Genomic DNA, 16,811 nt, shown 5'->3' on the forward strand with positions numbered 1-16,811 from the left:
CTGTTCCAAAACATTAACTTTATTCTTCTTTAACCATTCTTTGGTAGAATGACTTATGTGCTTAGGGTCATTGTGTGGCCGCACGCCCCACGTTCTCTTGATGTCCTGATATTTTCCTTTAGAATTTGATGGCAAGTTGTCCAGGCCCAGATGCAGCAAAACAGGCCCAAACTATTATATTACCACTACCATGTTTCACAAATGGGATAAGTTTCTCATGCTGGAATGCAATGTTTTACTTTCTTTAAACAGAACGCTTCTCATTTAAACCAAAAATTCTATTTTGGTCTCATAAGTCCACAAAACATTTTATCCAATAGCCTTCTGGCTTATCCATGTGATCTTTAGCAAACTGCAGAAGGGCAAAATTGTTCATTTTGGAACATTAGCCAATGTGAGAGAGGCCTTTAGTTGCTTAGAAGTTACTCTAAATAATTTTCTGACTTCACAGACTATTACACGTCTTGTTCTTGGAGAGATCTTTGTTGATCCAACACTCCTGGGGAGAGTAACAATGGTCTTGAATTTCCTCCATTTGTGCATTTCCTCCATCTGTCTGACTGTGGATTGTTGGATTCCAAACTCTTCAGAAGTAGTTTTGTAACCTTTTATAGCCTGATCAAAAAAGCACCAACAACTGTCTTTCTGAGGTCCTCAAGAATCTCCTTTGTTGATGACACACTACACGTCCACAAAAATGTGTTGTAAAGATCAGATTCTGATAGATTTATGTTCTTTAAATAAAACAAATCACACCTGATCCCATTGATTGAAATCACCTGACGCTAATTTCACCTTCAATTTAACTGCTAATGCTAGAGGTTCACATACATTTTCCATTCACAGATAGGTAATACTGGATCATTTTCCTTAATAAATAATTAACCAAATATAATATTTTTGCCTCATTAGTTTATTTGTGTTTACTTTGTCTACTTTTAGGGTTTGTGTGAAAATCTGACGTTGTTTTAGGTCATATTCATGCAAATATATAAAATTCTAACAAACTTTCACAAACTTTCAAGCACCACTGTATTTACGGTTTCTTAAAGCTGAGGTGTTAAAGTATGTTATAGGCAAAACGTCTGGGTTACGCATGTAACCCTGTTCCCTGAGAAGGGAACGAGAAGTTGCGTTTAGCATAACACTATGGGAGCACCATCTGAAACTTGTGTAAAATCATGCCTATTTATAGGTCTGCCATGATCAGGTGATGTGGCAATTAAGCGCGTCGCATGATATAAATATGGCACCTGTGAACCGCGCCATCAGCCTCTATTATCTGAAGTGAGGACGCAATTCACAGGCCTACCTTGGTATGACAGTTACGCAATGTACATGCATAACCCAGACATTCCCTTTCAAAGGGAACTTCGACGTTGCGTTTAGCATAACACTATGGGAATGAAGGTACGGCCTGTTCAAAAAGACCCAAGCCCGAGGTGGAATTAACATTCAGTCTCTATTAATGAATGAACGTGTGTGGTGTAGACCACCCTGCAGCAGCACACACATCTTGTAAGGATACCCCTTTGGACAAAGTCTTCACAGAGGCGACCGCAACCTGCAGCACCACAGGGTGGGCAGCTGATGTAGGCACCTTAGGAATATAATCCGGAATAGGATACAGGAAGGCCTTGGCCAATCCAGGGGCAAAGTCAAGGCAGGAAGGGGAAACAGACAGCTTGTAGATCTCCTTCTCGCTTGAGAGATGTCAGGGCCAGCAGAAGAGCTACCTTTAGAGTCAGAAGCTTCACAGAGGCTGACTCTAAGGGCTCAAATGGGGCCCCTGACAGACCTTCCAAGACCACAGAAAGGTCCAAGGAAGGTATGCGTGGCCTGCAGATGGACCTCAGCCGACTGACACCACGTGTAAACCTCGAAGTTAGAGGATGTTTCCCCACAGAGGCTCCATCAACAGGGGCATGGCTGGCCGAAATGGCGACCACGTAAACCCTGATTGCAGAAGGAGCCCACCCCGCTGAGAAATGTTCTTGTAAGAATTCTAGGACTGTAGCTATTGCGCAGTTCACTGGGTCTACAGTGGATCCCTACGGATGGGAATCTCCCAAGGAGTGCCATCTAACAGGGCTAGAACTTGTGGGAGCAGAATGATGGGGGGAAAGCGTACAGATGTGATCTTGGCCACATGAGCACCATGACGTCCAGCCCTAACTGTGAGGGAGGAGCGAGGGCAAACCACAGCAGACTGTGTTGTCTCCTCATAGGCGAACACATGCAGTCCCGCTTGGCCAAACCTCGTCATATGGACGCCACCCCTTGTGGATGGAGCCACCAATTCTCCTGCCTCAACAGGATGTCTGCCCCCATATTCCCAGAATGTACATTGCACTCACTGACAAACTTTCCTTCTGCTCAGAGAAAAATTAGTTGTTCCTGCCTGAACAGGGGGCATGGACATAATCCTCCCTGGTGGTCAATATATGAGACCACCGGTGTGTTGTCTGTAAACACATGGTGACCTCTCAATTGTAGAAGAAGAAATTTCATTGCTAGAAATATGGCCCACATTTCTAGGCAATTTATATGCTGCTCCAGATGAAGGCTGCACCAGAGACCGTGAGCTGGACAGCTGTCTAACACCATGTTCCAGCCCATGGGGGAGGTCTCTGTCATTACCGTCTTGCACTAAGGAGACACCCCTAGAGTGTGACCCAAGGCTAGAAACCGGGGACACGTTCAAATTCTCAGAGCACATAGGCATTGCCACGTGACACTGTTTATTCTCAGAGGTTTCGTCCTTGGACGAATCCCCCAACTTCTCAGCCACCACTGAATGGTCTCCTGTGCAATAGGCCCATAAGCGCCAATAGTCTCCCAAGATCCAGCTTTATCTTGCTCAGTGTTGATAGGATTGACCCTACGCATGTTGGTGATAGAAATGCCCTCATCGTAGTAGAATCCTTATGACCCCTAGAAAAGTTGTCAACTGCACTGGGGAAAGCATACTCTTCTGGGGTTCAACCTGAGCCCCAAGCTCTTCATGTGGGTGAGAAAAGCATCTCGATGTTGAACTGCGAGTTCCCTGGATCGTGCTAGAATTAACCAGTCATCCAGGTTGTTTAGTACACGGATGCCCTGGAGTCACAATGGAGCCAGAATGACATCCATGCACTTTGTGAAGGTGCAAGGGGATAAAGCTAGCGATATTTCTATGTGGAAATATGTACCGTTTAGATCTATCGTCACAAACCAGTCCTCAAACTGAGTTTGTGGAACAATAAGTTTGGGCGTGAGCATCTTGAACCTGCATGTCCGAAGAGTACAGTTCAGATGACGCACATCTAAAATTGGCCGCCTACTCCTGTTTTTTTGTGGACCAGGAAATAACGGCTGTAAAAACCTCCATTCCTCAGGGAACGGGGTAAATGTTCTATGGCCCCTTTGTCCAAGAGGGATCTTACTTATTGCACTAACGTCGGGCTCTGGTCGGTGCTGACTATACCTCTGACCTGGGGGGTCAGACTATAAACCCTTTTCTACAGTAGACAGAACCCATGGAGACACATTTGGCAGTAGTTTCCATGCTGCCAGATGGTTCTTTGGTGACATTAACTATTCCACATTCTATTGGAGGGAAAGCATCAGATTTTCATTGCCCTGTGACAGCTCACTGACCAGAGAACACTGAAAACTTGGGACTGCCTCGGCTAGGGGAGGCCTACAGTAGCACTGGGGGCTAACTGCCCTAACAACCTCATGTCCCCTGATACGTCCCTCCATGGCCCCTCAGGACCACTCTTCTTTGCCTGCTTGGCCTTTATGACCATTCTCAGATCAGGCCTAGTAGCAGGCCGCGACTATGGCCGCCTGGTTCCCCTGGCTGTCCGCGGGAGTTCGCGGTCTGCCATACTTGCCTTCTGGGTCTCCCTTGCACTAGTGCTGGCCCCGGCTCCACTTGTGGATACCTTGAGACAACAGGGAAGAAACTGACTGAATGCTACCATATGTCAAGCTCACTCAGCAGGTCTGCTTGGTAGGACTGCAACACTGTCATTGGCTACAGTGACCCACAAGCAAGACTACTACCGCATAGGCCTTGCCCACCAATGCCACAGTTGCCTTACACAGTGGCTTGGACGGCAAAGCCGGCCCCCCAATTACCTGCCGTCAATGGAGAGAGGTAGCTTGCAAGTGCCTCCTCCACCTTCAGCATAGCTAAATAGCCATGCCGTTCATTCCCCACAATGGCCAAATAATCCAACATCGTGGGGTTATAAATACTGCTTATGCATGGTTTTCCCCCAGAGGCCTGATATTTTGTCATGCACTTCTGGAAGAAAGGGGAGTTTCTGCAGTGTGAGGGATTTACTTTCTCTGGGGAGAAAAAGGCTCATCCAGCCTTAGTAATCATTTCAAGCAGCTCTTTATATGCTGCTCTCAGTTATTAATACACCCTTCTGGCTTCTCGGAGTCAGAGAGGAATTATTACTATTATTTGTGTGTGTGTGTGTGTGTGTGTGTGTGTGTGTGTGTGTGTTTGTTTCGTTTTGGCTTTCCATACCGGAAGGAGGAGTCGTGATGCGAGCTCCAAAATCCTGCGGAAAGCCGAACCCGGAAGACAGAGCAAGAGATAGAGCAGCGCTCGTCTCCGGCTCCCTTTCCGGATCCATAAGAGATCCCCCAAACCTCTCAAGGCTGCCATCGCATGCTACAACCCTAGACACTTCACCCAGAAAGTGTGCACTATTCCCCGTGATGAAACGGGAGCAAGCCGTAACACACTTCCTGAATTCTCTCACTCATGTTTTTCTCTCTTGCTCATTCCTTTTTTTCTCTCTTTTGTTTTTAAAGGGATAGAAAAGTTCTGAGATATTGAGAAAAGATAGTGAGGAAATTAAGCATCTTTTTGTTTCTTTACGAAAACAACTGAAAACTGCAGTCTTTTGCTGAATATAATAAAGGCTGCCATATTTATATCACGCGACATGCTTAATTGCTATGTCACATGATCATGGCAGGCCTATAAATAGGCATGATTTTACACAAGCTTCAGATGCTGGTCGCGCACGAGAGGCGCTCCCATAGTGTTATGCTAAACGCAACGTCTCGTTCCCTTTGAAAGGGTACAAAATTGGTCTTTGCTGTTTCCCATAATTCAGTCATAGCAACATCTGACGAGTTTTCCTAGGCCACCACAAAAATAGTGACAGAAATTAGTGACTAAAATACTTGTAAAATGCTGTATAACTCACCAGTACTCACATATTTCTGATCACAAAATGAAATAAAATAGAACACCATTTTTTACTGGCAGTTGAACAATGCCACAGTGCACTTACCGACATACAGAAGTTACTTAATTTTCTAGAAAAAGTCCAAGTCCAGTTTTATCAATCTGCCACCTCCCTGCTTTTCAAGATGTAGCTTGTTTTGCTCTTTCACATGAGCAATTATTCATAAAATTATGAATAATTATTTTTGTTTCAAGTATCAAATATTTGTTCGATAAAGTCACATGGAAACAATTTTTTAATCATTAGAAATATTTATAGTGATTTCAAAGCATTAAAATTATTTTCACTAAGCCCTGAATTTTCTTATGAATATATTGCAGTGGGACTCATACTTGATCATCTGTGGCACAGTGACTTTTGAGTTGTCCTCAAAAGCATTCATCATAAGGCCATTGCAACGAATGTTGTCAATGCACTGTGGGAAAGAGAGAGAGGCAGATTTTAAACCACAGGGGATGAAAGATGATGAGATAATATCGAGAAGCTGTGTGGCTGAATAAACAGGAGTAAATGTAGGTGGACATGCCTGGCTTATGTCACTGGTCCAGGCTGACTTCTCTTGCCTTGAGGAGGCAACTAGGATGATGGTGAAGGCCTGGCTGTCTTTAGGCTCCACCACTATTTTAAAGTCCAGGTGCTCCATATCTTGGCTATTCTTGTCTGATTTTGCTGGAGAAGAGACAGATGATTTTTTTTTCCACAAATGCGTGACTATGGACTAATTAAAGGAAACATGTAGTGCCTTAAGAAGGTGTAGGGCCACCAAAAGCCACCAGAACAACTTCAGGGTGAAATGGTATAGATTATTTAACTTTCGGGAAATCGAATATCATTCTTTGAAAAGATATTACCCTGATCACTGTTTTGATGATCGTGGTGGAGAGCCATAGTCAGTCCATGATCTCTCAAGTGAATTGACATCTGGTTAATGCAAAAGCATATGATTTTCATTTTCATAATAATCAAACTATTCAAAGACCTCTCAAGCAATTGGATGGGGTCTACTCCCATCAGGATAGGAATGTTCCATTGTAGCATAATGGCAATCAGTCAGAATACATTTGTATTGATTTACAGTGAACTTTCCCTCTACAGGTAAACCCAAACCATGCCAGCAGAATGTGTGTGTGTGTGTGTGTTCTTTGAGGTGAAACACCTTGTTGCGTTATGTTTCCTTTATCATTAGAGTTCTTACTTGGTCTCAGAAATTACTTAAATTTTAAATAAAGCAAAATAGACTTTTTAATCATAAAAACCTGACAATTTTTGCACATCTGTTCCAAATATCAAGAGTTCTGTGGGGGTTTAAGCTATGGAGCGTGCTGAATGGGCCATTTTTATGATTAATGCCTAAATAATGAAACACCAGTAATATGAAAAGATCCATCCTTCATCCTATACCGCTTATCATCCAGGGTCACGGGGAAGCTAGAGCCTATCCCAGGGAGCATCAGGCACAAGGCAGGGTACACGCAGGACAGGGTGCCAATCCATCGCAGGGCACAGTCACATACACATTCACATACCCTTTCTTACACTATGGACACTTTGGACATGCCAATCAGTCTACCATGCAAGTCTCTGGACTGGGGGAGAAAACCAGAGTAGACGGAGAAAGCGTCTGGGTTATTCATGTAACCTTGTTCCCTGAGATGGGAACTTCACGTTGCATTAGCTGAATGCTGTGGGAAGCGCCCTCGTACGTGATCGGTATCTGAAACTTGTGTAACATTATGTCTATTTATAGGCCTGCTGTGATCAGGTGACATGGCAAGTAAGCGTGTCGTGTGATATGTAAACGACAACAGTGAACCGTGCCGTCACCCTCTATTATATGAAGTGAAGACGCAATTCACAGGCATGCCGCAGTATGACAAAGTTTCGCAAAGTGTCACTGCAAGACACTTGAGCCTGGGCCGGAATGTACAGTATCTCACAAAAGTGAGTACACCCCTCACATTTTTGTAAATATTTGATTATATCTTTTCATGTGACAACACTGAAGAAATGACACTTTGCTACAATGTAAAGTAGTGAGTGTACAGCTTGGGTAACAGTGTAAATTTGCTGCCCTCTCAAAATAACTCAACACACAGCCATTAATGTCTAAACTGCTGGCAACAAAAGTGAGTACACCCCTAAGTGAAAATGTCCAAATTGGGCCCAAAGTGTCAATATTTTGGGTGGCCACTATTATTTTCCAGCACTGCCTTAACCCTCTTGGACATGGAGTTCACCAGAGCTTCACAGATTGCCACTGGAATCCCCCATGATGACATCACGGAGCTGGTGGATGTTAAAGACCTTGTGCTCCTCCACCTTCCATTTGAGGATGCCCCACAGGTACTCAATAGGGTTTAGGTCTGGAGACATGCTTGGCCAGTCCATCACCTTCACCCTCAGCTTCTTTAGCAAGGCAGTGGTCATCTTGGAGGTGTGTTTGGGGACGTTATCATGCTGGAATACTGCATACTGATCATGATCTGCTTCAGTATGTCACAGTACATGTTGGCATTCATGGTTTCCTCAATGAACTGTAGCTCCCCAGTGCTGGCAGCACTCATGCAGCCCCAGACCATGACACTCCCACCACTATGCTTGACTGTAGGCCAGACACACTTGTCTTTGTACTCCTCACATGGTTGGCCCAACACACGCTTGGCACCGTCTGAACCAATTAAGTTTATCTTGGTCTCATCAGACCACAGGACATGGTTCCAGTAATCCATGCCCTTAGTCTGCTTGTCTACAGCAAACTGTTTGCAGGCTTTCTTGTGCATCATCTTTAGAAGAGGCTTCCTTCTGGGACGACAGCCATGCAGACCAATTTGATGCAGTGTGTGGCATATGGTCTGAGCACTGACATGCTGACCCCCCCACACCTTCAACGTCTGCAGCAATGCTGGCAGCACTCATATGTCTATTTCCCAAAGACAACCTCTGGATATGACGTTGAGCACGTGCACTCAACTTCTTTGGTCGACCATTGCGGGGCCTGTTCTGAGTGGAACCTGTCCTGTTAAACCGCTGTATGGTCTTGGCCACCGTGCTGCAGCTCAGTATCAGGGTCTTGGCAATCTTCTCATAGCCTAGACCATCTTTATTTAGAGCAACAATTCTTTTTTTTTTTCAGATCCTCAGGGAGTTCTTTGCCATAAGGTGCCATGTTGAACTTCCAGTCACCAGTATGAGCTAGTGTGAGAGTGATGACACCAAATTTAACACACCTGCTCCCCATTCACACCTGAGACCTTGTAACACTAACAAGTCACATGACACCAGGGAGGGAAAATGGCTAATTGGGCCCAATTTGGGCATTTTCACTTAGGGGTGTACTCACTTTTGTTGCCAGTGGTTTAGACATTAATGGCTGTGTGTTGAGTTATTTTGAGGGGACAGCAAATTTACACTGTTACACAAGCTGTACACTCACTACTTTACATTGTAGCTTTACAAGTGTCATTTCTTCAGTGTTGTCAAATTAAAAGATATAATCAAATATTTACAAAAATGTGAGGGGTGTACTCAGTTTTGTGAGATACAGTATATACAGGCTGTAAAACTAAATGAATGTATGTGGCATAGACTACACCGCCACAGCACACACATCCTGTAAGGATACCCCTTTGGACAAAGCCTTCAAGGAGGCGACCCCCCTAGTGGAATGAGCCCTTATGCCCAGAGGCAAAGCGAAACCACGCGCCTCACAAGTAATAGAGATAGCTTCCACTATCCAATTAGAGATGTGCTGTTTCAACACAGCATCACCACTGTTGTCACCACCAAAGCCGACCAGCAGCTGCTCTGACTTACACCTCTGGCTGGAACGGTGGATGTAAGTACAGAGGGCCCTTACTGGACACAGTGGATGCAATTTCTCTTGTTCCGGTATGAGGAACAGGGGAGGGCACAAAGCCTGCATCACTACTGGCTGGGCAGCAGATGTAGGCACTTTAGGAATATAATCCGGCCTAGAATACAGGAAGGCCTTGGCTAATCCAGGGGTAAAGTCACGGCAGGAAGGTTAAACAGAGAGCTTTTAGATCTCCTACTCGCTTGAGAGATGTCAGGGCCAGCAAAAGAGCAACCTTTAGGGTCAGAAGCTCCTCAGAGGCTGACAGTAAGGGCTCAAATGTGGCATGTGACAGACCTTCCAGAAAGGTCCCAGGAAGGTACGTGTGGTCTGCAGATGTGCCTCAGCCACCTGACAACATGCATATCCCTTGAAGTTAGAGGATGTTGCCCCACAGAGGCTCCATCAATAAGGGCGTGGCTGGCCGAAATGGTGGCCACGTAGACCCTGATTGTAGGAGGAGCCAACCTCATTGAGAAACATCCTTGTAAGAACTCTAGAACTGTAGCTATTACAGTTCACTGGGTCTAGCTTATGTTCCTCACACTACGAGAAAAAAGTTGCCACTTGAGCTCATACAATTTTGTCATGGATGGCGTTCTAGCATTCTACATGGTCTCTGCAACCTCAGTTGTGAGACCAGTATCTATATACTGGTGCCCCTCAGGGGCAGACCCACAGATTCCATACTTCCGGCAGAGGGTGATAAATCAGCCCTCCGGCATGAGACAGTACATTCCTGTGGATGGGAATCTCCCAAGGAGTGCCATCTAGCAGGGATATTGTCTTTGAGAACCATATTCGAGCTGGCTAATAAGGTGCTAATAGAAGCAGATGTAGACCGTCTTGGCGAACTCTCGCTAGAACTTGTGGGAGCAGAGCAATCGGGGGAAAAGCATATAGATGTGACCTTGGCCACATGTGCACCATGGCATCCAGCCCTAATGGTGCGGGAGGAGAAGGGCGAACTGCAGCAAGCAGCGTTTTGACTCCTCGGAGGTGAACACATCCACTGCCACTTCGCCAAACCTCCGCCATATGAACTCCACCACTTGTGGATGGAGCCACCAATCCCTGGGCCTCAGCCCCTGCTTCAACAGGATATCTGCCCCCACATTCCAGTTGCCCAGAATGTACATTGTACTCACTGACAAAACTTTTCCTCCCTGGTGGTCAAAATATGAGACCACTGCTGTGTTGTCTGTAAACACATGGTGATCTCTCAATTGAGGAAGAAAGAATTTCAGTGCTAGAAATATGGCCCACATTTCTAGGCAATTTATATGCCACTCCAGATGAGGACAGCTCCAGAGACCGTGAGCTGGACAGTCGTCTAAGACCACAGCCCAGCCCGTGAGGGAGGTGTCTGTCATTACCATCTTGCACTAAGGATATACCCCTAGACTGTGACCCAAGGCTAGAAACTGGGGACACTTTCAAATTCTCAGAGCACGTAGGCATCACCGCATGACACTGATTACTCTCAGAAGTTTCATCCTCAGACGAAACCCCCAACTTCTCAGTCACCACTGAACGGTCTCCTGTGCAATAGGCCCATAAGTGCCAATAGTCTCCCAAGATCCAGCTTTATCTTGCTCAGTATTGATAGGATTGACCCTACACATGTTGGGGATAGAAACACCCTCATCATAGTAAAATCCTTATAACCCCTAGAAAAGTTGTCCACTGCACTCGAGAAAGCATACTTTTTTGAGATTCAGCCTGAGCCCAAAGCTCTTCATGTGGGTGAGAACAACATTTCGATGTTGAACCATCAGTTCCCTGGATCATGCTAGAATTAACCAGTCATCCATGTAGTTTAGTACACAGATGCCATGGAGTCACAATGGAGCCAGAATGGCATCCATGCACTTTGTGAAGGTGCAAGTGGATAAAGCTAGCGATATTTCTATGTGGAAATATGCACCTTTTAGATCTATCGTCACAAACCAGTCCTCAAACTGAATCTGTGGAACGATAAGTTTTGGCGTGAGCATCTTGAACCTGTATGTCCGAAGAGTACAGTTCAGATGACACAGATTTAAAATTGGCCGCATACTCCTCTATTTTTTGCGGACCAGGAAATAACGGCTGTCAAAATTTCCCTCCCTCAGGGAACGGGGTACATGTTCTATGGCCCCTTTGTCCAAGAGGGATCTTACTTCCTGCATTAACGTAGGGCTCTGGTCTGTGCTGACTGCTGTGGTGAGCACACCTCTGAACCGGGGGGTCGAGTCCTGAACTGGACCCAGTAACCCTTTTCTACAGTAGACAGAACCCATGGAGACACATTTGGCAGTAGTTTCCACGCTGCCAGACAGTCTTTTAGTGACGGTAACTTTTCCACATTCTGGAAAAGTTAATGTCACTAACGTACACATTCCTGGGTGGCTGTGGCTCACGTGGTAGAGCAGGTTGTTCACTAATCATAGGGTTGGCAGTTCAATTCCTAGCCCACATGACTCCACATACCAAAGTGTCCTTGGGCAAGACACTGAATCCCAAGTTGCTCCCCATGGCAAGTTAATGACTTGCATGGCAGCTCTGCTACAATTCGTGTGTGAATGGGTGAATTAGAAACAGTGTAAAGTGCTTTGGATAAAAGTGCTATATAAGTGCAGACCATTTACAGTCTATTGGAGGGAAAGCATCAGATTTCCGTTGCCCTGTGACAGCTCGCTGACCAGAGAACACTGAAAACTTGGGAAAGCCTTGGCTAGGGGAGGCCCTACAGTAGCACTGGGGGCTAACTTCCCTAACAACCTCATGTCCCCTGATATGTCCCTCCAGGGCCCCTCAGGACCACTCCTCTTTTTTCTGCTTGGCTTTTATAACCATTCTCAGATCAGCCCCAGTAGCATTCCGCAACTGTGGCCGCCTGGTTCCCCTGGCTGTCTGTGGGGGTTGGCAGGCTACCGTACTCACCTTCTGTGCCTCCCTTGCAATAGTGCTGGCCCGGGCTCCACTGGTAGATGCGCGGGTGAACTCGACATGACAGGGAAGGAACTGGCTGAATGCCGCCATATGTCGGGCTCACTCAGGAGGTCTGCTTGGTAGCTCTGCAACACTGTCATTGTTTGCAGTGACCCTCAAGCAAGACCCAATACTGCAAAGGCCTTGCCCACCAACGCCACGGTGGCCTTACATGGCTTGGATGGCAAAGCCGGCCCCCTAAATTAAATGCTGTCGATGGAGAGAGGTAGCTCGCAAGTGCCTCCTCCACCTTCTGCATAGCTTAGAAGCTATGCCATTCATTTCCCACGATGGCCGAATAATCCGACATCGCAGGGTTAGAAATACGGTTTATGCATGGTTTTCCCCCAGAAGCCTGATATTTTGTCCTGCAAAAAGGGAAGTTTTCTGCAGTGTGAGGGATTTATTTCACTCGGGAGAAAAAAGCTCATCCAGCCTTAGTAAATAGTTCAAGCATCTCTTAATATACTGTTCTCAGTTTTTAACACACCCTTAGTTTTTAACTCATGCTTTACCTGATTTAATATCTGTATACTTTTTCCTGTTTGTTGACTATCACTTTGCTTCACTTTGCTTTTGATTTGTTTCACAGTTTTATAATATAAATATTCTAAGTATTCTAACCTGCAATTGCCACCAGGCGATACCACTACTGTCTGATCAGCAATGCCCAATGCTCTGGCTCCAACTGACCTATTGTGCAACATCAGTCAAGATGGCGCCTTTCTTTCTGACTGAATTTAGGCTTCAGAACTGCAGAATGGCACCATATTGTAAATGGCACACTTATATAGCGCTTTTATCCAAAAGCGCTTTACATTGTGTCTCATTCACCCATTCACATACACACTCACACACCAATGGTAGAAGAGCTGCCATGCAAGGCGCAGCTTGACATCGGGAGCAACTTGGGGTTCAGTGTCTTGCCCAAGGACATGAATCGAACCGGGAACTCTACAATTAGTGGACAACCCGCTCTACCACCTGAGCCACAGCCGCCCGTAATATGTATATTGTCCATCTATATACCAGAATGACCATTATCATCATTACCAGTTACACGTGAAAGCAATTACAAATACAGTTTGCAATTGCTTTTGAAAATTGTCCGCAAAACACTTCAATAGAGAACAATTTCGGGAAACATCAACAAATTAGGTAACTTTATTTAGCAGATACTATCAAATTGTATTACACAAAGTTCTTTAACTTCATATATGAGGTGCAGTGGACTGTTTTATCTCCATTAAGTTGGCACCCCATGAAATTAAATAATCACCAAAATTATGCCATTTGTTTCTGCTATGTTTGTGCTGATTTCTTCAGCAAAAATTAATGTTTGTACTCATTTGGTGTTTGCACTATTAAACATTATTTTTTTGGGCTGTATGATGTCACTCTCCACCTTATGTCACTCAGAGCTCTCCAAATCGTCACCATTCATTTGTGCTCAGTTTGTGCCATTAAAACAAACACTGTAACTACCCAGAAAACACAGAACGTTCCCCTAATGTTAGCATAGGGTTCCTGTTTGGTTATTTTTTTTTTTGGGGGGGGACCAAATATTAACATTCTAGGTATGGTCTCTGTAGGTTCTTTTTTGTAATTTTTTTATTTTATTTTTTGTAATCAAAAACTTTTTGTAATCAAAAACTAACCTTCCCAAAATGTTGCACTGGGGTTTTTTTTTTTTTTTTTTTTTTGTAACAACCTAAAGAGAACCTATACAGAACATTCTCTAATGGTTATTTTTAGGTTTTATTTTGTAACCAAAACCTAACCTTCCCAGAACGTTGCAGGGATGTTTTTTTTTTTTTTTTTTTTTTTTTGACGACCTAAACAGAACCTATAAGGAATGTTTTCTAATTGTCATTTTTAGGTCAAATTAGAGAACTGACATTTCCTTCAAGCAGTGGCAGATCCAGGGGTGGGGCCAGTGGGCCACTGGCCAGCCCCAGTTAAAATCTGATTTGCCCTTGAAGTGACCCTGTCCAGTTAATCATTTCTGATCTATTGTCTAACGTTCTCTTTGTCTAACGTTAGGAAGCTAGTTAGCTACAACACACTAGTTAGTTTATTAGCTAGTTACCTAGGCTAAGCAATGTTGGATGGTAGCTAGCTAGCTGGCTAAGGTTTCACACATTAGTTTATAGTTACACAGTTGAGGGAAGTAAAATATAGCAGCTCACACATAAAACCTAAAAGGTTTGGTCATGCCACGTAGACACAGTCATTAATTGTTGTTAATAAAACTAATGCGGCATCCCATATAAGTGACAGCTGGGAAGTGCATGGAGACTTCAACGCAGAAGCATTCAATTCTGGTGACTTTGGTGGTGTTTATTTATTTTCCTTAATCATATTGAGTAACAAACATTAATGTTAGTATGTGCTGCAGATCATTCCATTAGTTCAATTTTACATTTAAATGTAAAAGGCTTTGGTAAAATTGCCGATGTAACCTTTTTTTTTAGGTATTAAAACTGTAAAACTGTTTGTCATCAGCAGTTTGGTTGATGACAAACGTAATGTTTTTATACCTTGGAGCTCTGGTTTACCATGTTCATTTTTAAGCAATTACTAACAACGTTAACTTCTTCAGTGCAAATTTATATTTTATTTGATACTTAAACATACCTAATTTCTATTAAAATTCCTGAAATAAATACACATGGGTATATACTGTCACATTTCAAAGATGGTTATGGAAGCAATTGCATATTTCCAAACAATTTAATGAACAAACAAACAACAAAATAAAGACACGAAGACAACTCGGCAAAATGCTGTGGCTAAGGCTAAATATAAACTATCAAACCAAGCATGGTACAGGGACACAGGTCAAGAAGACATTTACGTGAGACAAAGAAGCAGTGCAAACAGTGGCTATATATATATATGGGTGCTCGTTAAACAAAAACGTGATACACTCCGTTCAAAAAGACAAGAGAATGAATTATTTTTGACATACAAATGTACAGAAGTGATTTTTGAAATAACCTGTATATACAACAATAAATACATAAACATTTTCATTATATTTAAAATCCACCCTCTCCAGTTCTAGTCCATGAAAGCCCCAAAAAACCAATACATTATGTTTTGTTTACACAAATAACAGACAATATACTGGAAGGGGCCACTGAAACTATAAAATTAGCTTCTAAACCAGGGCAATTCTGGTCCTGAGGGCCAGTGCACTGTCCTGCAGAGATTAGCTCCATCCCTAATTAAACACTCCTGAAAACACTAACCAAAGTCTTCAGGATTACTTGAAAATATTCAGGAAAATGACAAGCAGGTGTGTTTGATAGTGTGGTTGTGAGTAAACTAAATAATTAGCCCCATGAATAAACAAATCATTTCAAAAAGCTTTCACTGATGATGACTAAATCACATAGTTTGTGACAGAAAGCCAAATTAGAAGATATAAGCAAGCATTCTTTTATCAGATAACAAGCTACTGTTATCCATTAAAATCTGTGCCAAGTAAATTAAAGCTGGAAAAACGGATGTCCTCCTTCAACTAAATACAAATGCACATAATACTCATGAACACAGTGATAAGCACTAGACTGGTATTTACCTTTCCTCAACTACAATGTCTTATTACGAATCATGGTCTAACTGCAAATAAAGGTTTCTCATGGTGTGTAAGGGAGGAGCAAAGTGAGGGGGCAGCATTCATGTTTTAAATAGTTCAAATTATGCAAATGATAATGTTCAATAAATAGGAAAGATGATTTTCAGACATATCTACTGTAATCTACCTCATTAGACAATGATTTATCAGGAAAATTTTACTGGGGCACAGCAACATTTTACTGGGGCTCATGCCCAAGTAAAAAGGATCTAGCGATGCCTCTGGTGTGTGTGAAGTACGAAGAGAAAGTGGGTGAGTCTGCAGGCCCAATTTATGAGCAGCTCACAGAGAATTCTCCTGATGAGCCACCCCAGCTATTACAGGGTTTCTTTTAATGGCACAAACCAGTACAAATCGAGCACAAACAAGTGGTGCTGATTTGGATAACATGGGGTGGAGAGTGAGGTCACTGCCACAATTATATTTATTTTTACTGAAGGGAAATGCACACAGTGCTGTGAAAAATTATTTGCCCCATCCTGATTTCTTCTGTTTTTGTATACGTCTCATACTAAATAGTTTTTAGATCTTCAAATGAAATAAAACAGAAAACAAACGCAACCTGAGTAAACAGTTTCTATTGTTTTTTTTTGTTGTTGTTGTTGTTTTGTTATTAAAGCAAAAAAAGGTTATAGGTTATCCAACACCTATTACCCATGTGAAAAACTAATTGTCCCCTTAAAATTAAAATCTGTTTGGGCCACCTTTTTCAGCAATAACTGCAACCAAATGCTTCCAATAACTGGAGATCAGTCTTTCACTTTATTCTAGCACTAGGACTTACTCCTATGCTTTGGATCATTGTCTTGCTGCATAATCCAGTTGCGCATGAGTTTCAACATACAGACAGAAGACCAGACATTCTCCTTTATGATTTTCTGGTAGAAGAGAGAGAGATAGTTTGTATATTTCATATCACTAATTGGTTATTTGGTTTTGACAGGTCTAGGTCAAAGGTCATCATCAATAATAATGATCTTGGCAGGTCAAAGGTCATCACCAACCATCATTTTCTTAACAGTTGTCATTAACGGTCATCACCAACCGTCATTTTCTTGGCAGGTTAAAGGTCATCATCTTCAAT

General features: G+C 43.3%; 1 protein-coding gene across 1 annotated transcript in view; it reads right to left on the reverse strand.

Moving 5' to 3' along the window:
• Positions 1-16,811, reverse strand: part of rasgrf1 (Ras protein specific guanine nucleotide releasing factor 1) — a 444,677-nt gene that overhangs the window by 110,977 nt on the left and 316,889 nt on the right. The window contains exons 12-13 of the mRNA XM_017465599.3: positions 5,785-5,927; positions 5,591-5,673 (exon numbers count right to left, since the gene is read on the reverse strand). Of these exons, the coding sequence (XP_017321088.3) occupies positions 5,591-5,673; positions 5,785-5,927 (226 nt within the window). The remainder of the gene's footprint in view (positions 1-5,590; positions 5,674-5,784; positions 5,928-16,811) is intronic.

This window comes from Ictalurus punctatus, chromosome 4, assembly GCF_001660625.3.
Source record: "Ictalurus punctatus breed USDA103 chromosome 4, Coco_2.0, whole genome shotgun sequence".
Classification (NCBI taxonomy): domain Eukaryota; kingdom Metazoa; phylum Chordata; class Actinopteri; order Siluriformes; family Ictaluridae; genus Ictalurus; species Ictalurus punctatus.